Consider the following 25,436-nt stretch of genomic DNA (forward strand, 5'->3'; position numbering starts at 1 on the left):
AGAGAGCACATAGAGAGAAAGAGAGAGGGATTTACAGACAGAGAGACAGGAAGAGACCCTGAGACAGACAGAAAGACAGACTGACAGTGAGAGTCGGGTAGATTTGATCGAAATAGAGAGGGTTATTTTGGGGTGTTAATCTGCCCTTATATTTAACCTCTGACCCCGATGATGTCGTTGGGTTGTGGACTAAGCTACCTGTTCTCTCAGCCCCCCTCCTTACAGCTGGGGGGGGTGTGTTCGCTCCGTGGCAACGTGGGGAGTGTGTGTGTGCGGCCTGACGGTGTGTGTGGACGAGAGGAGCTGACCAGACTAGAGCTGGTCCAGAGACTGGCTAAGGACGGCTGCAGACTGCTACAGAACCAGAACTACAGAGTACCAGACCACCGCAACCCCACCGTGAGTACACACACACACACACACAAGGTTTGGTGCTATCCAGATGTTTATTCCTTCATACGGTTCCTGTACCATACCAGGGTATACGGTGCACACAAGGGGCGCTATTTATTTCCAAACGTAAAAAATACAAATAAATATTTTTTTGTTTGTTTACTGACATACAAATTTAGGCAGCAGGGGTCTTTATCCAGGAGTTGATGAATTGTCTCCGCTGTAACCAAGAAGCTTGATCTTGCAAGCTAACCACTTAGCTATTAAGTTAGGAAACCAAATGCATAACTGGAGTCCTTATCTGGAGATCATTTATCTGGAGGTCATTTATCTGGAGATCATTTATCTGGAGATCATTTAGAGATCATTTATCTGGAGATCATTTAAAGATGATTTATCTGGAGATCATTTATCTGAAGATCATTTATCTGGAGATCATTTATCTGGAGATCATTTAGAGATCATTTATCTGGAGATCATTTAGAGGTCATTTATCTGGAGGTCATTTATCTGGAGGTCATTTATCTGGAGGTCATTTAGAGGTCATTTATCTGGAGGTCATTTATCTGGAGGTCATTTATCTGGAGATCATTTAGAGATCATTTATCTGGAGATCATTTAAAGATGATTTATCTGGAGATCATTTATCTGGAGATCATTTATCTGGAGATCATTTAGAGATCATTTATCTGGAGATCATTTAGAGATCATTTATCTGGAGGTCATTTAGAGGTCATTTATCTGGAGGTCATTTATCTGGAGGTCATTTAGAGGTCATTTATCTGGAGATCATTTAGAGGTCATTTATCTGGAGATCATTTATCTGGAGGTCATTTATCTGGAGGTCATTTATCTGGAGATCATTTAGAGGTCATTTATCTGGAGGTCATTTATCTGGAGGTCATTTAGAGGTCATTTATCTGGAGGTCATTTAAAGATGATTTATCTGGAGATCATTTATCTGGAGATCATTTATTTGGAGGTCATTTAGAGATCATTTATCTGGAGAGCATTTATTTGGAGGTCATTTAGAGATCATTTATCTGGAGATCATTTATCTGGAGATCATTTAAAGATGATTTATCTGGAGATCATTTATCTGAAGATCATTTATCTGGAGATCATTTATCTGGAGATCATTTAGAGATCATTTATCTGGAGATCATTTAGAGATAATTTATCTGGAGATCATTTATCTGGAGGTCATTTAGAGATCATTTATCTGGAGATCATTTAGAGATCATTTATCTGGAGATCATTTAGAGATCATTTATCTGGAGATCATTTAGAGATCATTTATCTGGAGATCATTTAGAGATCATTTATCTGGAGATCATTTATCTGGAGATCATTTAGAGATCATTTATCTGGAGATCATTTAGAGATCATTTATCTGGAGATCATTTAGAGATAATTTATCTGGAGATAATTTATCTGGAGATCATTTAGAGGTCATTTATCTGGAGATAATTTATCTGGAGATCATTTAGAGATCATTTATCTGGAGATCATTTAGAGATCATTTATCTGGAGATCATTTATCTGGAGATCATTATCTGGAACATTTTAGTTCATTTAGTTTTTTGTGGAGCAAAGAAAATAGGGGGGAAATGAACTTAATATACTTTCTAATGACTAAATCCAAATCGAAACTGTAGAAATGATAATGAACCGACATTCATACAGTTTATTGACTGTCCAGCTCGATGAGTTTGACACCCCTGTCTTAGATAGTTAACTTATAGATGGTTATAAGCAGTGGTGTAGCCCTCACACATGCCTTGATTAGAGGCTGATATTATCTGATGACATCACTCACACATGCCTTGATTAGAGGCTGATATTATCTGATGACATCACTCACACATGCCTTGATTAGAGGCTGATATTATCTGATGACATCACTCACACATGACTTGATGAGAGGCTAAACAGGTCAACATTCAAAAGGCCGCTGGGCCAGACGGATTACCAGGACACCTACTCGGAGCATGAGCTGACCAACTGGCAAGTGTCTTCACAGACATTTTCAATAATAACAACATGTTTCAAGCAGACCACCATAGTCCCTGTGCCCAACAACACTAAGGTAACCTGCCTAAATGACTACCGACCCGTAGCACTCACGTCTGTAGCCATGAAGTGCTTTGAAAGGCTGGTCATGGCTCACATCAACACCATTATCCCAGAAACCCTAGACCCACTAAAATTCGCATACTGCCGCAACAGATCCACAGGAGGCCCCTCAGGGGTGCGTGTGTAGTCCCCTCCTGTACTCCCTGTTTATCCACGACTGCGCGGCCAAGCACGACACCAACACTATCATTAAGTTTGCTGACGACACAACAGTGGTAGGCCTGATGACCAACAAAGATGAGACAGCCTATAGGGAGGAGGTCAGAGACCTGACCATGTGGTCAACAACCTCTCCCTCAACGTGATCAAGACAAAGGAGATGATTGTGGACTATAGGAAAAGGAGGGCTGAGCATTCCCCCATTCACATCTATGGGGCTGTAGTGGAGCAGGTTGAGAGCTTCAAGCTCCTTGGTGTCCACATCACCAACAAACTATCATGGTCCAAACACACCAAGACAGTCGTGAAGAGGGTACGTGAACAATGCCTATTCCCCCTCAGGAAGCTGAAAAGACTTGGCATGGGTCCTATGATCCTAAAAACGTTCTACAGCTGCACCATCGAGAGCATTCTGACTGGTTACATCACTGCCTGGTATGGCAACTGCTCGGGATCTGACCGCAAGGCGCTGTGGGGAGAGAGGACAGTGCATCACTGGGGCCAAGCTTCCTGTCATCCAGGACCTCTACACCAGGCGGTGTCAGCCCTAAAAATTGTCCAAGACTCCAGCCACCCTAGTCATAGATTGTTCTTTCTGCTGCCGCACAGTAAGCGGTACCGGAGCACCAAGTCTAGGTTCAAAAGGCTTCTCAACAGCTTCTACCCCCAAGCCATAAAATTCCTGAACAGCTAATCAAATGGCTACCCAGACTACCCAGACTATTTGCATTGACCCCCCATTTTTTATTAATTGTTATTTTGTACACTGCTGCTACTCGCTGTTTATTATCTATGCATAGTCACTTCACCCCCACCTACATGTACATATTACCTTAGCTAACCTGTACCCCCACACTGCTGCTACTCACTGTTTATTATCTATGCATAGTCACTTCACCCCCACCTACATGTATAAATGACCTCTACTAACCTGTACCCCCACCTACATGTATAAATGACCTCTACTAACCTGTACCCCCACCTACATGTATAAATGACCTCTACTAACCTGTACCCCCACCTACATGTATAAATGACCTCTACTAACCTGTACCCCCACCTACATGTATAAATGACCTCTACTAACCTGTACCCCCACCTACATGTATAAATGACCTCTACTAACCTGTACCCCCACCTACATGTATAAATGACCTCTACTAACCTGTACCCCCACATACATGTATAAATGACCTCTACTAACCTGTACCCCCACCTACATGTATAAATGACCTCTACTAACCTGTAACCCCCACCTACATGTATAAATGACCTCTACTAACCTGTACCCCCACATACATGTATAAATGACCTCTACTAACCTGTACCCCCCACCTACATGTATAAATGACCTCTACTAACCTGTACCCCCACCTACATGTATAAATGACCTCTACTAACCTGTACCCCCCACCTACATGTATAAATGACCTCTACTAACCTGTGCCCCCACCTACATGTATAAATGACCTCTACTAACCTGTACCCCCACCTACATGTATAAATGACCTCTACTAACCTGTACCCCCACCTACATGTATAAATGACCTCTACTAACCTGTACCCCCACCTACATGTATAAATGACCTCTACTAACCTGTACCCCCACCTACATGTATAAATGACCTCTACTAACCTGTACCCCCACATACATGTATAAATGACCTCTACTAACCTGTACCCCCACCTACATGTATAAATGACCTCTACTAACCTGTACCCCCACCTACATGTATAAATGACCTCTACTAACCTGTACCCCCACCTACATGTATAAATGACCTCTACTAACCTGTACCCCCACCTACATGTATAAATGACCTCTACTAACCTGTACCCCCACCTACATGTATAAATGACCTCTACTAACCTGTACCCCCACCTACATGTACAAATGACCTCTACTAACCTGTACCCCCACCTACATGTATAAATTACCTCTACTAACCTGTACCCCCACCTACATGTATAAATGACCTCTACTAACCTGTACCCCCACCTACATGTATAAATTACCTCTACTAACTGCTGCTACTCTCTGTTTATTATCTATTCATAGTCACTTTAACTCTACCTACATGTACATATTACCTCAATTACCTCAACTAACCTGTACCCCGCAGATTGACTCTGTACCGGTACCCCTTGTATATAGCCTCTTTATTGTTATTTTTATTGTGTTACTTTTTTTAAACTTTATTTATTTAGTAAATATTTTCTTAACTCTTATTTTTCTTAAAACTGCATTGTTGGTTAAGGGTTTGTAAGTAAGCATTTTACGGTAAGGTTGTATTCAGCACATGTGACAAATAAAATGTGATTTGAGATTGTCTGATATGACATCACTCACACGTGCCCTGATTAGAGGCTGATGGTGTCTGATATGACATCACTCACATGTGCCCTGATTAGAGGCTGATGGTGTGTGATATGACATCACTCACATGTGCCCTGATTAGAGGCTGATGGTGTGTGATATGACATCACTCAGCAAGTGTTTCATTTCACATTCCTCAACTGTTACACACTTACTACCTGTCTACACTGCCTCTGTGTGTGTGTGTGTGTGTGTGTGTGTGTGTGTGTGTGTGTGTGTGTGTGTGTGTGTGTGTGTGTGTGTGTGTGTGTGTGTGTGTGTGTGTGTGTGTGTGTGTGTGTGTGTGTGTGTGTGTGTGTGTGGTGTCTGTGTGTGTGTGTGTGTGTGTCTCTGGTGTCTGTGTGTCTCTGTGTCTGTGTGTGTCTGTGTCTGTGTGTGTCTGTGTGTGTGTGTGTGTGTGTCTGTGTGTCTGTGTCTGTGTGTGTGTGTGTGTGTGGCAGTTCATTTGCTTAATGTTTCTCTCAAACATCATTCAGCGTATAGTCATTTATACTGCCCATATCTGTATTGTGATAGGTGTGCCTGGTTCTTGTAAAGGACGTGCAAACCACACACTCTATATACACACACACACACACACACACACACACAAAGAAGTCGGTATAGGAACAGGAAGGGAACAGAGAGTACTTCCTGTAGCTGTTCCATGAGGCCCTCCTTTCCTTTTTAGCCGGACTTTACATCAGTGTTTCACAATGCAGTGTGTGTGTGTGTGTGTGTGTGTGTGTGTGTGTGTGTGTGTGTGTGTGTGTGTGTGTGTGTGTGTGTGTGTGTGTGTGTGTGTCTGTGTGTGTGTATGTATGCGTGTGTGTCTGTGTGTGTCTGTGTGTGTGTGTCTGTGTTTGACTAAATCAGCCAGGTCACCCGTGATACAAGCCAGTATTCCAACATGATTCCATGTCTGAGGACGTTGGGAGATGATGTGGAAACTGGCCACTAGGGGCAGCAGTGAGCTCTGTTACCTTCAAGCTGGTTTCAGTTTTGTTAGGGTTGTTGTGTACGGAGATGGTGGATGGGCGTAAGCATCAGCCTCTGAATTTAAAGGTTGCAAGTTCAAGTTAAAATCCATTTTTTTTATTCCAGTTTTAAATCTATCCCAAACCTTAACCCTTAACCCTAACCTTAACCATTTGGAGTAAATGTCTAACCTTAACCATTTGGAGTAAATGCCTAACCTTAACCACCTCGAAATGTAATGTTTGCAACAACTTCAACATTTTAGGTTTGAGAAACATGGATGAACGTGTAATTATGACGTGAGACTGTGAGAGCTAGTTGAACTGTATATATGTGATTCCCCTTCCTTTCCTTTTCTCTCTGCCTATATGTCAGCCAGTCTTCTGTTGGAACTAATGTGAAAGACCACTCTCTCTAATATAGAACATTCTGACCATTCCTTTCCTTTCAGTCCAGAACATTTTTTAACTCTGTTTTTCTATTTCATCCCTAGCGTACTTTCTCATACTGAATGGATGTTGTCTTGCGTGGGCAGTGACTCTCCAGAGAGAGAGAGAGAGAGAGAGAGAGAGAGAGAGAGAGAGAGAGAGAGAGAGAGAGAGAGAGAGAGAGAGAGAGAGAGAGAGAGAGAGAGAGAGAGAGAGAGAGAGAGAGAGAGAGAGAGAGAGAGTGATGTTTTTGGAGTGCCTGTAAAGGATAGTGTGTGTTGTTTTTTGGAGAGAGTGTGTTTGTGTTGCCGTTAGATAAACTGTTTGTTATCAGGAACATTTTTCCCAGCGTCCTCTAGGGCACTGTTGGTGAAATTAGGTATTTTCATAAAGTTACATAACATCTGATCTGGACCACCACAGACACACACACACACACACAGTCATACACACAGTCACACACACAGGTCTGGCCAATGAGCACCGGGTCTGGATTGAGGGGCCACTTAAAGGCCTGTAGAGTTAACTTAGATAACTAGTCAAATTCCTACTATAACCATTCTCGCTCTGTCTTAACCGTTAGACCAAGGAGAAGGCAGGCTAGGGCTGGGGCTGGGGGAGAGAGGCTGGGGGAGAGGACAGGGGAGGGCTGGGGGGTTGAGGAAAGGGGAGAGCTGGGGGAGAGAGGACATGGGAGGGCTGGGGGGGAGGGCGGGGGAGAGAGGGCTGGGGGAGAGGAAAGGGGAGGGCTGGGGGAGAGAGGACATGGGAGGGCTGGGGGAGAGAGGGCTGGGGGGAGAGGAAAGGGGAGGGCTGGGGGAGAGAGGACATGGGAGTGCTGGGGGGAGAGAGGACATGGGAGGGCTGGGGGAGAAAGGACATGGGAGGGCTGGGGGAGAGAGGACAGGGGAGGTCTCGGAGGGGAGAGGGCTGGGGGGGAGAGGAAAGGGGAGGGCTGGGGGGAGAGAGGACAGGGAGGTCTCGGAGGGGATGGGAGGGCTGGGGGGAGAGAGGACATGGGAGGGCTGGGGAGAGAGGGACAGGGAGGTCTCGGAGGGGAGTGGGCTGGGGGAGAGAGGACATGGGAGGGCTGGAGGGAGAAAGGACATGGGAGGGCTGGGGGGAGAGAGGAAAGGGGAGGGCTAGGAGGAGAGAGGGCTGGGAGAGAGAGGACAAGGGAGGGCTGGGGGGAGAGAGGACATGGGAGGGCTAGGAGGAGAGAGGGCTGGGGGGAGAGAGGACAAGTGATGGCGGATAGGAAGGATAACACCTGGTGAGAGGATCAGATGACATCATCATCTGCCGAGCACCTGGTAAGGGGGCCATTAACACATGAGTCATCAGAAAGCACACAGTCTGGGTGTATTGAGTAGTTTTGGTCCTGCTGCGACAGATGTGTGTGTGTGATTGGTGTGTTTGTAGGGAGGGGTAACCCTGTATCAGATATCAGACAGTCCTTTTCATCTGCCGCTCACAAGGACTTGATGGTGTGTGTGTGTGTGTGTGTGTGTGTGTGTGTGTGTGTGTGTGTGTGTGTGTGTGTGTGTGTGTGTGTGTGTGTGTGTGTGTGTGTGTGTGTGTGTGTGTGTCCTTGCTCCATTATACAACTAAACTATACCATTGTACTATACTACTATACTATACTACTAAACTATTAAACTATACCGATACACTATACTACTAAACTATACCACTATACTATACTGCTCAAATATACCACTATACTATACTACTCAAATATACCACTATACTATACTACTCAAATATACCACTATACTATACAGCTGAACTATACCACTAAACTATACTACTAAACTATACCACTATACTATACTACCATACTACTCAAATATACCACTATACAACTAAACTATACCACTGTACTATACTACTATACTATACTACTAAACTATTAAACTATACCGATACACTATACTACTAAACTATTCCACTATACTACTAAACAATACCACTATACTGCTCAAATATACCACTATACTATACTACTCAAATATACCACTATACTATACTACTCAAATATACCACTATACTATACAGCTGAACTATACCACTGTACTATACTACTACACTATACTACTAAACTATACCACTATACTATACTACCATACTACTCAAATATACCACTATACAACTAAACCATACCACTGTACTATACTACTATACTATACTACTAAACTATTAAACTATACCGATATACTATACTACTAAACTATACCACTATACTAATAAACTATACCACTATACTATACTACTCAAATATACCACTATACTATACAGCTGAACTATACCACTGTACTATACTACTACACTATACTACTAAACTATACCACTATACTATACTACCATACTACTCAAATATACCACTATACAACTAAACCATGCCACTGTACTATACTACTATACAACTGTACTATACTACTAAACTATACCACTGTACTATACAACTAAACTATACCACTGTACTATACTACTATACAACTGTACTATACTACTGAACTATACCACTGTACAACTGTACTATACTACTGACCTATACCACTATACTATACTACTGAACTATACCACTGTACTATACAACTGTTCTATACTGCTGAACTATACCACTATACTATACTACTAAACTATGCCACTGTACTATACCACTAAACTGTTAAATTATACTGCTATACTATACTATACTATACTATAATACTATACTATACTACGCAACTATGCCACTAAACTACTGAACTATACCGCTATACTACACTACTAAACTACAACTATACCACTATACTATACTACTAAACTATACCGCAAAGCTATACTACTATACTATACCACTACACTATACTTCTATACTACTACACCATACTACTATACTATACTGCCAAGCTATACTATTATACAACTAAACTATACCACTATACTATTCTACTGCGCTACAGTACTATACCATACCACAATGCTACTATACTACACTATACTACCATGCTATGCCATTATACTATACTATACTACTATACTATGCCACCGTAATATACTACTACACTATACCACTATACTATATATATATATATATATATATATATATATATATATATATATATATATACACATTTAAAAAAATATTTAACCTTTATTTAACCAGGTGTATGCATCTGTCTGTGCCAATGTTTGTGTTGCTTCACAGTCCCTGCTGTTTCATAAGGTGTTTTTTAATCTGTTTTTGAAATCTTATTTTACTGCTTGAGTCAGTTACTTGATGTGGAATAGAGTTCCATGTAATCATGGCTCTATGTAGTTCGGTGTGCCTCCCATAAAGTAGTGTAGTTTAGCGGTATAGTAGTATAGTATAGTTGTGTAGTTTAGTTGTATAGTTTAGTAGCATATCAGTATAGCATAGTAGTATAGTACAGTAGTATAGTATAATAGTGTAGTTTAGCAGTATAGCATAGTTTAGTAGTATAGCAGAGTAGTATAGTATAGCAGTATAGTAGCATAGTAGTATAGCTTAGTAGTACAGTATAGTTCGGCAGTATATTAGTATAGCATAGCAGTATAGTATAGTTTAGTAGTGTAGTGTGGCGGCGCTGTATAGTAGTATAGTACAGTGGAATAGTACAGTAGCATTGTGGCATAGTTTAGTAGTATAGTTTAGTAGTATAGTATAGCGGTATAGTTTAATAGTATGGTATAGTATAGTAGTATAACATAGTAGTATAGCGTAGTATAGTATTGGGGCAGCACGTAGCCAAGTGGTTAGTGTTGGGCCAGTAACCGAAAGGTTGCTAGAGCGAATCCCTGAGCTGACAAGGTAAAAATCTGTCGTTCTGCCTCTGAACAAGGCAGTTAACCCACTGTTCCTAGGCCGCCATTGAAAATAAGAATTTGTTCTTAACTGACTTGCCTAGTTAAATAAAGGTGAAATAACATTTTTTCTAAAAATAAATACACACACACACACACACACAATAACATACGCACTATACACACATATGGATTTAGTAATGTAGATATGTGGTGGAGAAGGGGCCTGAGGGCACACAGTGTGTTGTGAAATCTGTGAATGTATTGTAATGTTTTTAAAATTGTATAAACTGCCTTAATTTTGTTGGACCCCAGGAAGAGTAGCTGCTGCTTTGGCATTGGTATTGTATAGCATTCTGTCTGTACTTTATAAATACAAATACACATATTACTAAACTACACTGCTATACTATGCTATACTACCATACTACTATGCTATACTACTATACTACCGAACTATACTACTGAACTATACTAGACTGCTATACTACTATGCTATACTACTATCCTATGCTACCATAGTATACAAAAGTAAACTATACTATACTATTATGCTAAACTACTAAACTATACTACTATACAATACTACTATACAATACCAAACTATACTACTAACGTATACTATACTATTATGCTACTGTACTATACTACTAAATTATACTATATATTATACTATACCATACTACTATACTACTACTATACTATACTACTAAATTATATATTATACAATACTAAACTATAATACTAAACTATTCTATACCACTAAATTATACTGCTATACTATACAATGCTGACCTATACTACTAAAGTGTTCTATGCTCCTATGCTGTACTACTACACTACAAAACGATACTATCCTACTATACAATAATAAACTATAATACTATACTACTGAAGTATACTACTGCTCTGCTATACTGCTATACTACTAAACCATACTACTGTACTATACAGTACTAAACTATATTCCTGTACAGCTAAAGTATACTATACTACTATGCTATACTACCATGCTACTAAACTATACTATACAATACCAAACTATAAAAACTATATTACACTACCAAAGTATGCTATTATGCTACTGTACTATTGTCACGTTCGCTATCTTCAAACTCCCGATCATAAATAAACCAAGGTGCAGCGTGCATGGAATTCCACATCTTTTAATGAAGATGAAACTCACCAAAACAACAAACAGGTGAAAAACGAAACGTGACGTTCTGGGGCTGCTCAAAGGCAGCTACACAAAAACAAGATCCCACAATCACAGGTGGAAAAAGGGCTACCTAAGTATGATTCCCAATCAGAGACAACGATAGACAGCTGCCTCTGATTAGGAACCATACTCGGCCAAAAACAAAGAAATAAACAACATAGAATGCCCACCCCACATCACACCCTGACCTAACCACATAGAGAAATAAAACGTCTCTCTAAGGTCAGCGTGACAACTATACTACTAAATTATACTACTGAACTATACTACTATACTAAAATAAATGTACCACTATACTACAATACTATATTACTATGCTATACTAATGTACGGTAGTGCTATACTAATATACGATACTATTATACTAATATAATATACTACACTTCAATACGACTATACTATACTACTATACTACTTACTATTCTATACTACTATACTACTATGTTATACTACTATACTATACAGCACTACTACTGATGTACCATTCAGTCTACACAATACCAATGGATCACAGTAGGTGTGTGGCACTTTAATTTGGGAAGACGGGCTCGTGGTAATGACTGGAGCGTAACAGGTGGGAATGGTATCAAATACATCAAACAGACGGTTTCCAGGTGTTTGATGCCATTCCATTTGATCCGTTCCAGACATTATTATGAGCCGTCCTCCCCTCACCAGCCTCTACTGCAATGGACCCTTCAGTCTATACAATACCAATGGACCCTTCTGTCTATACAATACCAATGGACCCTTCGGTCTATACAATACCAATGGACCCTTCTGTCTATACAATACCAATGGACCTTTCTGTCTATACTCTATAGAATACCAATGGACCATTCTGTCTATACAATACCAATGGACCTTTCTGCTCTATACAATACCAATGGACCATTCTGTCTATACAATACCAATGGACCCTTCTGTCTATACAATACCAATGGACCATTCTGTCTATACAATACCAATGGACCATTCTGTCTATACAATACCAATGGACCATTCTGGCTATACAATATCAATGGACCATTCTGTCTATACAATATCAATGGACCATTCTGTCTATACAATACCAATGGACCATTCTGTCTATACTCTATACAATACCAATGGACCATTCTGTCTATACAATACCAATGGACCCTTCTGTCTATACAATACCAATGGACCATTCTGTCTATACTCTATACAATACCAATGGACCATTATGTCTATACTCTATACAATACCAATGGACCATTCTGTCTATACTCTATACAATACCAATGGACCCTTCTGTCTATACAATATCAATGGACCATTCTGTCTATACAATACCAATGGACCATTCTGTCTATACTCTATACAATACCAATGGACCATTCTGTCTATACTCTATACAATACCAATGGACCATTCTGTCTATACTCTATACAATACCAATGGATCATTCTGTCTATACTCTATACAATACCAATGGACCATTCTGTCGATACAATACCAATGGACCCTTCTGTCTATACAATACCAATGGACCATTCTGTCTATACAATACCAATGTACCATTCTGTCTATACAATACCAATGTACCATTCTGTCTATACAATACCAATGGACCATTCTGTCTATACAATAGAAATGGACCATTCTGTCTATACAATACCAATGGACCATTCTGTCTATACTCTATATCACCTCTTTCTCTCTATACCTCTCTCAGGGAGAGGTGGTAGGGAGGGTGTGTCTTAAGGAAAGGGGGCGGGATGTCCTTGTGCTACAGAGAGTGCCATCATCAGTGACATCATCACCTAACCCCGCCTCATCGCCATCAGGGGGAGGAGCCAGAGAAGAAGATGGAGAGAAGAGGTCAGTATCCTATTTCTATTTCGCTCTGTCCCTCTCAACCTGTCTCTGTCCCTCTCAACCTGTCTCTGTCCCTCTCAACCTGTCTCTGTCCCTCTCAACCTGTCTCTGTGCCTCTCAACCTGTCCCTGTCCCTCTCAACCTGTCTCGGTCACTCTCAACCTGTCAACCTGTCTCTGTCCCTCTCAACCTGTCTCTGTCCCTCTCAACCTGTCTCTGTCACTCTCAACCTGTCTCGGTCACTCTCAACCTGTCAACCTGTCTCTGTGCCTCTCAATCTGTCTCTGTCACTCTCAACCTGTCTCTGTCCCTCTCAACCTGTCTCTGTCCCTCTCAACCTGTCTCTGTCACGCTCAACCTGTCAACCTGTCTCTGTCACTCTCAACCTGTCAACCTGTCTCGGTCACTCTCAACCTGTCTCTGTGCCTCTCAACCTGTCTCTGTCACTCTCAACCTGTCTCTGTCCCTCTCAACCTGTCTCTGTCACTCTCAACCTGTCAACCTGTCTCTGTCACTCTCAACCTGTCTCTGTCGCTCTCAAACTGAGACAGAGACAGGGAGAGAGCGAGAGAGAGACAGAAACAGGGAGAGAGAGACAGATGGACAGAGGGAGACAGAGAGAGAGACAGAGAGAGAGAGCGAGTGAGAGACAGGGAGAGAGAGAGACAGAAACGGAGAAAGCGACAGAGAGAGAGACAGAGAGCGAGAGACAGAGACAGGGAGAGAGCGAGTGAGAGAGAGACAGAGAGAGAGAATAGTTTTCTTGTCTTGAAGGGAGAAAGCAAGACTGTTTTCTGCCTGGAGGGTGTGTTTGCGCTTTATAAAGGGAGTGTGTGTGTGTGTGTGGGGGGGGGGGGCTGTGGGAGTGCTTCTGGTGTTAGGCAGGGAGAGCGGAGGCCTCAGTACATCTCCTTTTGGCAGTCAGGGGGAGCAGGCCAGAGCACCCTGGCCGGGCATGTTGCACTAGGGAGAGGGGGTCCTCTGGAGGAATTGGGATGGATCAGAGAACTGTCACACTAGTGGAGGCAGAAGATGAAGAGGCTGGTGATGATGATGATGACCGTAGTAGTAGTAGTAGTAGTAGTAGTAGTAGTAGTACTGTCCCGACCTTCAACGTCCCTTACCTGCGTTACATTGATGATGAGGATGATGAGGATGAAGATGACTGGAGTAGTCTACCTTACATTGATGAGGAAGGGGGGGATGAGGAGGAAGAAGAGGACAGGGATGAAGGCGAGAGGAGAGGTAGCAGCTCTGAGGAATACTCCTCCTGCTGTTCCTCCTGTGCTTCTGGCAGGTGTGTGTGCATTCATGTTTGTGTGTGTGTGTGTGTGTGTGTGTGTGTGTGTGTGTGTGTAACTCTTCTCTGTGTGTAGGTATGTGGTGGTGTCTGGAACACCACTGAAGATTCTAGAACACCTGCTGAGTGACCTACGACTGGACGACCAGAGAGGAACGCCAGAGAGCAGAGAGTCTGGTTAGCACACACCCACACACACACACACACACTGAAGGACTTCATTTGTGTGTTTGTAAGGTATCCACCCACTCTGTCCTGGTTCAAAACGTGCTGTCACTTCCTTATGTTATAAAATAGATTTTAGCAAGACAAATCTGATTGTTCCTGTTCTGAATGGTTCAGGAGGGTTTTTCTCTAACATATCATTAGCATTATATCCAAAAAGTCGGATTTCAGAAACAAATTCATCTGATAATAAGGACTGAGCTCTGTTGACATAACGTTGTTGGGTTCTCCTAAGATCTTTTGAGGATTTACATTTTGTGGCCGTGGTCTTCAAAGTTGTTTCCGCGGGTCACAACAAGCGAAATTAAATGTAGAAGGCTTTGAAATAACAAGTTGAATTAAATGTAAAAGGCTTTGAAATAACAAGTTGAATTAAATGTAGAAGGCTTTGAAATAACAAGTTGAATTAAATGTAGAAGGCTTTGAAATAACAAGTTGAATTAAATGTAAAAGGCTTTGAAATTAACGTTTACGTTTACGTCATTTAGCAGACACTTATCCAGAGCGACTTACAAATTGGTGCATTCACCTTATGATATCCAGTGGAACAACCACTTTACAATAGTACATCTATATCTTTTTTGGGGGGGGGGGTTAGAAGGATTACTTAATCCTATCCCAGGTATTCCTTAAAGAGGTGGGGTTTCAGGTGTCTACGGAAGGTGGTGATTGACTCCGCTGTCCTGGCGTCGTAAGGGAGCTTGTTCCACCATTGGGGTGCCAGAGCAGCGAACAGTTTTGACTGGGCTGAGCGGGAACTGTGCTTCCGCAGAGGTAGGGAGGCGAGCAGGCCAGAGGTGGATGAACACAGTGCCCTTCTTTGGGTGTAGGGACTGATCAGAGCCTGAAGGTACGGAGGTGCCGTTCCCCTCACAGCTCTGTAGGCAAGCACCATGCTCTTGTAGCAGATGCGAGCTTCAACTGGAAGCCAGTGGAGTGTGCGGAGGAGTGGGGTGACGTGAGAGAACTTGGGAAGGTTGAACACCAGACGGGCTGCGGCGTTCTGGATGAGTTGTAAGGGTTTAATGGCACAGGCAGGGAGCCCCGCCAGCAGCGAGTTGCAGTAATCCAGACGGAAGATGACAAGTGCCTGGATTAGGACCTGCGCCGCTTCCTGTGTAAGGCAGGGTCATACTCTGCGAATGTTGTAGAGCATGAACCTACAGGATCGGGTCACCGCCTTGATGTTAGCGGAGAATGACAGGGTGTTGTCCAGGGTCACGCCAAGGCTCTTAGCACTCTGGGAGGAGGACACAATGGAGTTGTCAACCGTGATGGCGAGATCATGGAACGGGCAGTCCTTCCCCGGGAAGAAGAGCAGCTCCGTCTTGCCGAGGTTCAGCTTGAGGTGGTGATCCGTCATCCACACTGATATGTCTTCCAGACATGCAGAGATGCGATTCGCCACCTGGTTACCAGAAGGGGGAAAGGAGAAGATTAATTGTGTGTCATCTGCGTAGCAATGATAGGAGAGACCATGTGAGGATATGACAGAGCCAAGTGACTTGGTGTATAGCGAGAATAGGAGAGGGCCTAGAACTGAGCCCTGGCGGACACCAGTGGTGAGAGCACGTGGTGCGGAGACGGATTCTCGCCACGCCACCTGGTAGGAGCAACCTGTCAGGTAGGACGCAATCCAAGAGTAAGTCGCGCCGGAGATGCCCAACTCGGAGAGGGTGGAGAGGAGGATCTGATGGTTCACAGTATCAAAGGCAGCAGATAGGTCTAGAAGGATGAGAGCAGAGGAGAGAGAGTTAGCTTTAGCAGTGCGGAGAGCCTCTGTGACACATAGAAGAGCAGTCTCAGTTGAATGACCAGTCTTGAAACCTGACTGATTTGGATCGAGAAGGTCATTCTGAGGGAGATAGCAAGAGAGCTGGCCAAGGACGGCACGCTCAAGAGTTTTGGAGAGAAAAGAAAGAAGGGATACTGGTCTGTAGTTGTTGACATCGGAGGGATCGAGTGTAGGTTTTTTGAGAAGGGGTGCAACTCTCGCTCTCTTGAAAATGGAAGGGACGTAGCCAGCAGTCAAGGATGAGTTGATGAGCAAGGTGAGAAGGTCTCCGGAAATGGTCTGGAGAAGACAGGAGGGGATAGGGTCAAGCGGGCAGGTTGTTGGGCAGCCGGCCGTCACAAGTCGCAAGATTTCATCTGGAGAGAGAGGGGAGAAAAATCTAATCAAATCAAATTTATTTATATAGCCCTTCGTACATCAGCTGATATCTCAAAGTGCTGTACAGAAACCCAGCCTAAAACCCCACACAGCAAGCAATGCATGTGAAAGAAGCACGGTGGCTAGGAAAAACTCCCTAGGAAAAACTCCCTAGAAAGGCCAAAACCTAGGAAGAAACCTAGAGAGGAACCAGGCTATGAGGGGTGGCCAGTCCTCTTCTGGCTGTGCCGGGTGGATATTTTAACAGAACATGGTCAAGATGTTAAAATGTTCATAAATGACCAGCATGGTCAAAAAATAATAATCATAGTAGTTGTCGAGGGTGCAACAAGCACGTCCGGTGAACAGGTCAGGGTTCCATAGCCGCAGGCAGAACAGTTGAAACTGGAGCAGCAGCATGGCCAGGTGGACTGGGGACAGCAAGGAGTCATCATGCCAGGTAGTCCTGAGGCATGGTCCTAGGGCTCAGGTCCTCCGAGAGAAAGAAAGAAAGAAAGAAAGAAAGAGAGAGAGAAAGAGAGAATTAGAGAGAGCATATTTAAATTCACACAGGACACCGGATAAGACAAGAGAAATACTCCAGATGTAACAGACTGACCCTAGCCCCCCGACACATAAACTACTGCAGCATAAATACTGGAGGCTGAGACAGGAGGGATCAGAAGACACTGTGGCCCCATCCGATGATACCCCCGGACAGGGCCAAATAGGCAGGATATAACCCCACCCACTTTGCCAAAGCACAGCCCCCACACCACTAGAGGGATGTCTCCAACCACCAACTTACCGTCCTAAGACAAGGCCGAGTATAGCCCACAAAGATCTCCGCCAAGGCACAACCCAAGGGGGGGGGGCGCCCAACCCAGACAAGAAGACCACGTCAGTGACTCAACCCACTCAAGTGACGCACCCCTCCCATGGACGGCATGGAAGAACACCAGTTAGCCAGTGACTCAGCCCCTGTAATAGGGTTAGAGGCAGAGAATCCCAGTGGAGAGAGGGGAACCGGCAAGGCAGAGACAGCAAGGGCGGTTCGTTGCTCCAGCCTTTCCGTTCACCTTCACACTCCTGGGCCAGACTATACTTAATCATAGGACCTACTGAAGAGATAAGTCTTCAGTAAAGACTTAAAGGTTGAGACTGAGTCTGCGTCTCTCACATGGGTAGGCAGACCATTCCATAAAAATGGAGCTCTATAGGAGAAAGCCCTACCTCCAGCCGTTTGCTTAGAAATTCTAGGGACAATTAGGAGGCCTGCATCTTGTGACCGTAGTGTACGTGTAGGTATGTACGGCAGGACCAAATCGGAAAGATAGGTAGGAGCAAGCCCATGTAATGCTTTGTAGGTTAGCAGTAAAACCTTGAAATCAGCCCTTGCCTTAACAGGAAGCCAGTATAGGGAGGCTAGCACTGGAGTAATATGATCAAATTTTTTGGTTCTAGTTAGGATTCTAGCAGCCGTATTTAGCACTAACTGAAGTTTGTTTAGTGCTTTATCCAGGTAGCCGGAAAGTAGAGCATTGCAGTAGTCCAGCCTAGAAGTAACAAAAGCATGGATTAATTTTTCTGCATCATTTTTGGACAGAAAGTTTCAGATTTTTGCAATGTTACGTAGATGGAAAAAAGCTGTCCTTGAAACAGTCTTGATATGTTCTTCAAAAGAGAGATCAGGGTCCAGAGTAACGCCGAGGTCCTTCACAGTTTTATTTGAGACGACTGTACAACCATCCAGATTAATTGTCAGATTCAACAGAATATCTCTTTGTTTCTTGGGACCTAGAACAAGCATCTCTGTTTTGTCCGAGTTTAAAAGTAGAAAGTTTGCAGCCATCCACTTCTTTATATCTGAAACACAGGCTTCTAGCGAGGGCAATTTTGGGGCTTCACCATGTTTCATTGAAATGTACAGCTGTGTGTCGTCCTCATAGCAGTGAAATTTAACATTATGTTTTCGAATGACATCCCCAAGAGGTAAAATATATAGTGAAAACAATAGTGGTCCTAAAACGGAACCTTGAGGAACACTGAAATTTACAATTGATTTGTCAGAGGACAAACCATTCACAGAGACAAACTGATATCTTTCCGACAGATAAGATCTAAACCAGGCCAGAACTTGTCCATGTAGACCAATTTGGGTTTCCAATCTCTCCAAAAGAATGTGGTGATCGATGGTATCAAAAGCGGCACTAAGATCTAGGAGCACGAGGACAGATGCAGAGCCTCGGTCTGACGTCATTAAAAGGTCATTTACCACCTTCACAAATGCAGTCTCAGTGCTATGATGGGGTCTAAAACCAGACTGAAGCGTTTCGTATACATTGTTTGTCTTCAGGAAGGCAGTGAGTTGCTGCGCAACAGCTTTTTCAATTTTTTTTGAGAGGAATGGAAGATTCGATATAGGCCGATAGTTTTTTATAATTTCTGGGTCAAGATTCGGCTTTTTCAAGAGAGGCTTTATTACTGCCACTTTTAGTGAGCTTGGTACACATCTGGTGGATAGAGAGCCGTTTATTATGTTCAACATAGGAGGGCCAAGCACAGGAAGCAGCTCTTTCAGTAGTTTAGTTGGAATAGGGTCCAGTATGCAGCTTGAGGGTTTAGAGGCCATGATTATTTTCATCATTGTGTCAAGAGATATAGTACTAAAACACTTTAGTATCTCCCTTGATCCTAGGTCCTGGCAGAGTTGTGCAGACTCAGGACAATGGAGCTTTGGAGGAATACGCAGATTTAAAGAGGAGTCCGTAATTTGCTTTCTAATGATCATGATCTTTTCCTCAAAGAAGTTCATAAATGTATTACTGCTGAAGTGAAAGCCATGCTCCGTTTGCGAATGCTGATTTTTAGTTAGCTTTGCGACAGTATAAAAAATACATTTCGGATTGTTCTTATTTTCCTCAATTAAGTTGGAAAAATAGGATGATCGCGCAGCAGTGAGGGCTCTTCGATACTGCACGGTACTGTCTTTCCAAGCTAGTCGGAAGACTTCCAGTTTGGTGTGGCGCCATTTCCGTTCCAATTTTCTGGAAGCTTGCTTCAGAGCTCGTGTATTTTCTGTATACCAGGGAGCTAGTTTCTTATGACAGATGTTTTTAGTTTTTAGGGGTGCAACTGCATCTAGGGTATTGCGCAAGGTTAAAGCATAGGGTAGGGCAATGTGAGCAGGACCAGCGATGTCATTTGACTTAACAAACGAGCATCGGATGTCGTCAACCCTCTTTTCAAAATGGTTGACGAAGTCATCCACAGAGAGGGAGGAGGGGGGAGGGGGAGGAGGATTCAGGAGGGAGGAGAAGGTGGCAAAGAGCTTCCTAGGGTTAGAGGCAGATGCTTGGAATTTAGAGTGGTAGAAAGTGGCTTTAGCAGCAGAAACAGAGGAAGAAAATATAGAGAGGAGGGAGTGAAAAGATGCCAGGTCCGCAGGGAGGCTAGTTTTCCTCCATTTCCGCTCGGCTGCCCGGAGTCCTGTTCTGTGAGCTCGCAATGAGTCGTCAAGCCACGGAGCAGGAGGGGAGGACCGAGCCAGCCAGGAGGATAGGGGGCATAGAGAGTCAAAGGATGCAGAAAGGGAGGAGAGGAGGGTTGAGGAAGCAGAATCAGGAGATTGGTTGGAGAAGGATTGAGCAGAGGGAAGAGATGATAGGATGGAAGAGGAGAGAGTAGCAGAAGAGAGAGAGCGAAGGTTGCGATGGCGCAATACCATCTGAGTAGGGGCAGAGTGAGTAGTGTTGGAGGAGAGCGAGAGGGAAAAGGATACAAGGTAGTGGTCGGAGACTTGGAGGGGAGTTGCAGTGAGATTAGTAGAAGAACAGCATCTAGTAAAGATGAGGTCAAGAGTATTGCCTGCCTTGTGAGTAGGGGGGGACGGTGAGAGGGTGAGGTCAAAAGAGGAGAAAGAAGTGGAAAGAGTGGAAAGAAGGAGGTTAAGCTTGAATGGGCTAGTGACTGTGACAGCATGGAATTCAAAGGAGGAGATAGACAGATGGGTCAGGGGAGAAAGAGAGAATGTCCACTTGGGAGAGATGAGGATTCCAGTGCCACCACCCCGCTGACCAGATGCTTTCGGGGCATGCGAGAACACGTGGTCAGACGAGGAGAGAGCAGTAGGAGTAGCAGTGTTTTCTGTGGTAATCCATGTTTCTGTCAGCGCCAAGAAGTCGAGGGACTGGAGGTTAGCATAGGCTGAGATGAACTCTGCCTTGTTGGCCGCAGACCGGCAGTTCCAGAGGCTGCCGGAGACCTGGAACTCCACGTGGGTCGTGCGCGCTGGGACCACCACGTTAGAGTGGCAGCGGCCACGCGGTGTGAAGCGTTTGTGTGGCCTGTGCAGAGAGGAGAGAACAGGGATAGACAGACACATAGTTGACAGGCTACAGGAGAGGCTACGCTAATGCAAAGGAGATTGGAATGAAAATTAACTAAACAACTGGGGAAGCGAGAGAGCAGGGCCTCCCTCACTAACCATTCACTGAAACACTCAAATATAACTTTTCCAACTTCCACTATAGAAATTATAATTGATGTAAACTACAGTGGTTCAATGTTTCCAGGAATAGGCTCAAACTCAGTTTATTCAGCTAGATAACTTGGTACAGTATTCTTCCGTGAACCCCACCCAGTGCACCGTATCCTATGACGCCGTAGCTAGCTAGCATGCTAGCATCCAATAACACACGGTTAGCACCAATACTTGGTTACAACAAACTACCAATGGATCATTCGTGTCCGTGTCTAGTTCCTTTCATAATGCAGAAGTAATTAAACATTGGCTAGCTAACACAAAGTCAGTCCTGCTAGCTACACAAGTGGACTACACATCTCGAAAGTTCAGAAAGTTAAGCTTATGTTGCAAAAATCTTATTGACTAAAAATGATACAGTACTGCTAGCTGGTAGAGTTGGCTAGCTAGCAATGGCTGCGTTTACCTTTATCTTTGATACAAAGACAACTATGTAGCTAGCTAACATTACACTAATCAAATCGTTCCGTTGTAATGTATTTAGTTTCTATAGTACTGCTAGTTGGTAAAGTTGGCTAGCTAGCAGTGTTGTGGTGTTGACGCCGTTTGGAAAACGGTGCGAACGAACGAATACAGCTGGCTAGCTAACCTTGTTAGTTTCTCAAAGCTACACCTACACTTTCACCTTTAGCTACACCTTTATCCTTGATGCAAAGACAACTATGTAGCTAGCTAGCTAACATTACACTAACACTAATCAAATCGTTCCATTGTAATGTAATGAAATGTAATATTACCCGCGGAGCGAAGTACAGCACGACTACTCATTCCAGCATCCGGAAGTCATTCAGTGCTCCATTTCACAGAGATACGCTTGTTTTTGTGGGAAATCTACTAATGAGAACAGGAATTCATATGAAAAGTGTACACTAAAATATGAAAAGTGTACACTAAAATATGAAAAGTGTACACTAAAATATGAAAATGCTACATTTCATGTCTCAAAATCACTATCTAGCTGAGCTCCATATTGTTTTATGTCCTGCGGATTGGAGAGGAAGGATGAGATCAATTGGAAAGGCAGCCTGTCAGGCCAGTAGCCTTTATTCTCAGAATCTGATGTGATGCTATTTTTCTGATTTTCTTCCTGATTTTTCTCTGGCCTCTATTGATTTAGTCACCCTGATTCTGGCCACCCTACAAGGGTAAAAACGACAATAACTTCTGATTGGTTTATGATAGAGACATCAGGTTTGGACCATTGGCTTTCTTAGAGGATTATCTACACAATTAACATTACTTTAACCCACTGATCAAAATGTTTTGGATCAGACACCTGAGTGTGTGTGTGTGTATGTGTGTATGTGTGTGTGTGTGTGTGTGTGTGTGTGTGTGTGTGTGTGTGTGTGTGTGTGTGCACCACTCCCTGCTCTCAAAATATCGCCACATGTCACAACACAACCTCTACTTTTACTCTCCTTTTCTCTCTCTCCCATTCTCTCTCTTTCATTCTCTCTCTTTCATTCTCTCTCTTTCATTCTCTTTCTTTCATTCTCTTTCTTTCATTCTCTCTCTTTCATTCTCTCTCTTTCATTCTCTTCTTTCATTCTCTCTCTTTCATTCTCTCTCTTTCATTCTCTCTCTTTCATTCTCTCTTTCATTCTCTCTCTTTCATTCTCTCTTTCATTCTTTCATTCTCTCGCTTTCATTCTCTCTCTTTCTCTCTCTCTCTTTCATTCTCTCTCTTTCATTCTCTCTTTATCTTTTTAATTTTCTCTTTCATTCTCTCTCTTTCTCTCTCTCTCTTTCATTCTCTCTCTTTCTCTCTTTCATTCTCTCTCTTTCTCTCTCTTTCTCTCTCTCTCTTTCATTCTCTCTCTTTCATTCTCTCTCTTTCATTCTCTCTTTCTTTCTCTCTTTCTCTGTCTCTCTCGTTCTCTCTCTTTCTCTCAGGAATGTATTGTAGCTATAATCCCTGGTGATTCGTTTTCTTCATTGTGACTGTAGCAGGAGCAAGGAGTGGGTGGTTGGTGTGTGTGTGTGTGTGTGTGTGTGTGTGTGTGTGTGTGTGTGTGTGTGTGTGTGTGTGTGTGTGTGTGTGTGTGTGTGTGTGTGTGTGTGTGTGTGTTAAGCACACCAACCATGTCTGGGCGTGTGGACTGAGGTGCGTTGGAGTGTATAAAGGGTTTGTCAGCCTGTGGTGGTCCAGACATGTTACAGTGTTGTCTGACTAACGTGACCTGTTGACAGAAGACCATCTTGGGTAGAAAAGTCTTTGGCCCTGATGGTCACCGGTCGAAAAGAGAGCTGAAGGGAAGGAGGATAGGAGATGGAATGAGTAGAGGAGGAGATGAAGGAGAGAGCGTGCGTGTGTGTGAAGGAGGATAGGAGATGGAATGAGTAGAGGAGATGAAGGAGAGAGCGTGCGTGTGTGTGTTAAGCATCAATATGCTGAAACAAGCCTAAAGAGAGATTAACCAACAGCACTTCAACAGCAGGCTGGGGGTGGTGTGTGTGAAGACTGTCATCTGTCCTGTCTCTCTCTCTGTCTCTCTCTCTCTCTCTGTCTCCCAACTCTGTCTCTCTCTGTCTCTCTCTGTCTCTCTCTCTCCCTCTCTGTCTCTCTCCCTCTGTCTCTCTCTCCCTCTGTCTCTCTCTCTCTCTCTGTATCTCTCTCTCTCTGTCTCTCTCTCTCTCTGCCTCTCTGTCTCTCTCCCTCTCTGTCTCTCTCCCTCTGTCTCTCGCTCTCTGTCTTTCTCTCTTTCTGTCTCTATCTCTCTCTGTCTCTCTCTCTCTCTGTCTCTCTCTCTGTCTCTCTCTGTCTCTCTCTCTCTCTCTCTGTGTCTCTGTCTCTCTCTCTGTCTCTCTCTGTCTCTCTCTGTCTGTCTCTCTAGGATAAAAGCCTCCAGGGTTATTAAGTTATTCATCAGGAGTGTGAACGTGCGTGTGCCTGCGTATTTGTATGTGTGTGTTGTGTATGTGAGTGTGTGGAGGGTATATGTTGAAGATGAAATTGGAGGAGTTGTTAACATGGAGAAAATGAGAACAGTGTTGGAAGGAGGGTGGAAAATAGGGAGAGTGGGGGGGAAGTGACAGAAAGAGAAAGAGGGAGAGAGGAAGGGAAGGAGGAAGAGGGAGAGAGGAAGGGAAGGAGGGAGAGAGAGAGAGAGAGGGAGAGAAGGAGAGAGAGAGAGAGGAGAGAGAGAGGGAGGGAGAGAGAGGGAGATAGGAAGGGAAGGAGGGAGAGAGAGGGAGAGGGGGAGAGAAACAGAGGGAGAGAAACAGGGAGAGGGAGAGAGGGAGGAGAGAGGGAGGGAGAGAGAGGGAGATAGGAAGGGAAGGAGGGAGAGAGAGGGAGAGAAACAGAGGGAGAGGGAGAGAGAGGGAGGAGAGAGAGAGAGAGAGGGAGGAGAGAGGGAGGGAGAGAGAGGGAGATAGGAAGGGAAGGAGGGAGAGAGAGGGAGAGGGGGAGAGAAACAGAGGGAGAGAAACAAAGGGAGAGGGAGAGAGGGAGGAGAGAGGGAGGGAGAGAGAGGGAGATAGGAAGGGAAGGAGGGAGAGAGAGGGAGAGGGGGAGAGAAACAAAGGGAGAGGGAGAGAGGGAGAGAAGGAGGGAAAAAGTGAGAAGCAAGCTAAATATACTAATCATTTAAAGTGGTGTTCTATATAAATAAAAGGCTTGTTTTCCTATCTAAATAAAGATTGCCTGTTAGTTCATTATTTATAGGAACCTGGTGTCAGATAGGAACCTTTCTGCTCCTTTATAATTCATCTCTATCCTCTGCCTTGCGGAACCAGTCATTTTTGAGCTCTGCCTGCACCGATTCACTAATCTGGATAACATAATAAGAGGTTATTTGGATGTAAGATGATTTGTAGATCAGTGATTCTGCGCAGCACCTTGCTCAGGCCGATCCCTTCTCACCCCTTCATGAAACAGCATTACCAAGGCTGG

At 43.7% G+C, this 25,436-nt stretch overlaps 1 protein-coding gene across 3 annotated transcripts in view; it reads left to right on the forward strand.

The window, feature by feature from the left end:
* Positions 1–25,436, forward strand: part of LOC106570585 (rap guanine nucleotide exchange factor 5) — a 101,333-nt gene that overhangs the window by 57,355 nt on the left and 18,542 nt on the right. For all 3 annotated transcript variants that reach the window (XM_045694949.1, XM_045694951.1, XM_045694950.1), the window contains exons 9-11: positions 211–399; positions 13,179–13,324; positions 14,698–14,798. In XM_045694949.1, coding sequence (XP_045550905.1) covers positions 211–399; positions 13,179–13,324; positions 14,698–14,798 — 436 coding nt within the window. The remainder of the gene's footprint in view (positions 1–210; positions 400–13,178; positions 13,325–14,697; positions 14,799–25,436) is intronic.

The sequence above is a fragment of the Salmo salar genome, chromosome ssa14 (assembly GCF_905237065.1).
Source record: "Salmo salar chromosome ssa14, Ssal_v3.1, whole genome shotgun sequence".
NCBI classification, from domain to species: domain Eukaryota; kingdom Metazoa; phylum Chordata; class Actinopteri; order Salmoniformes; family Salmonidae; genus Salmo; species Salmo salar.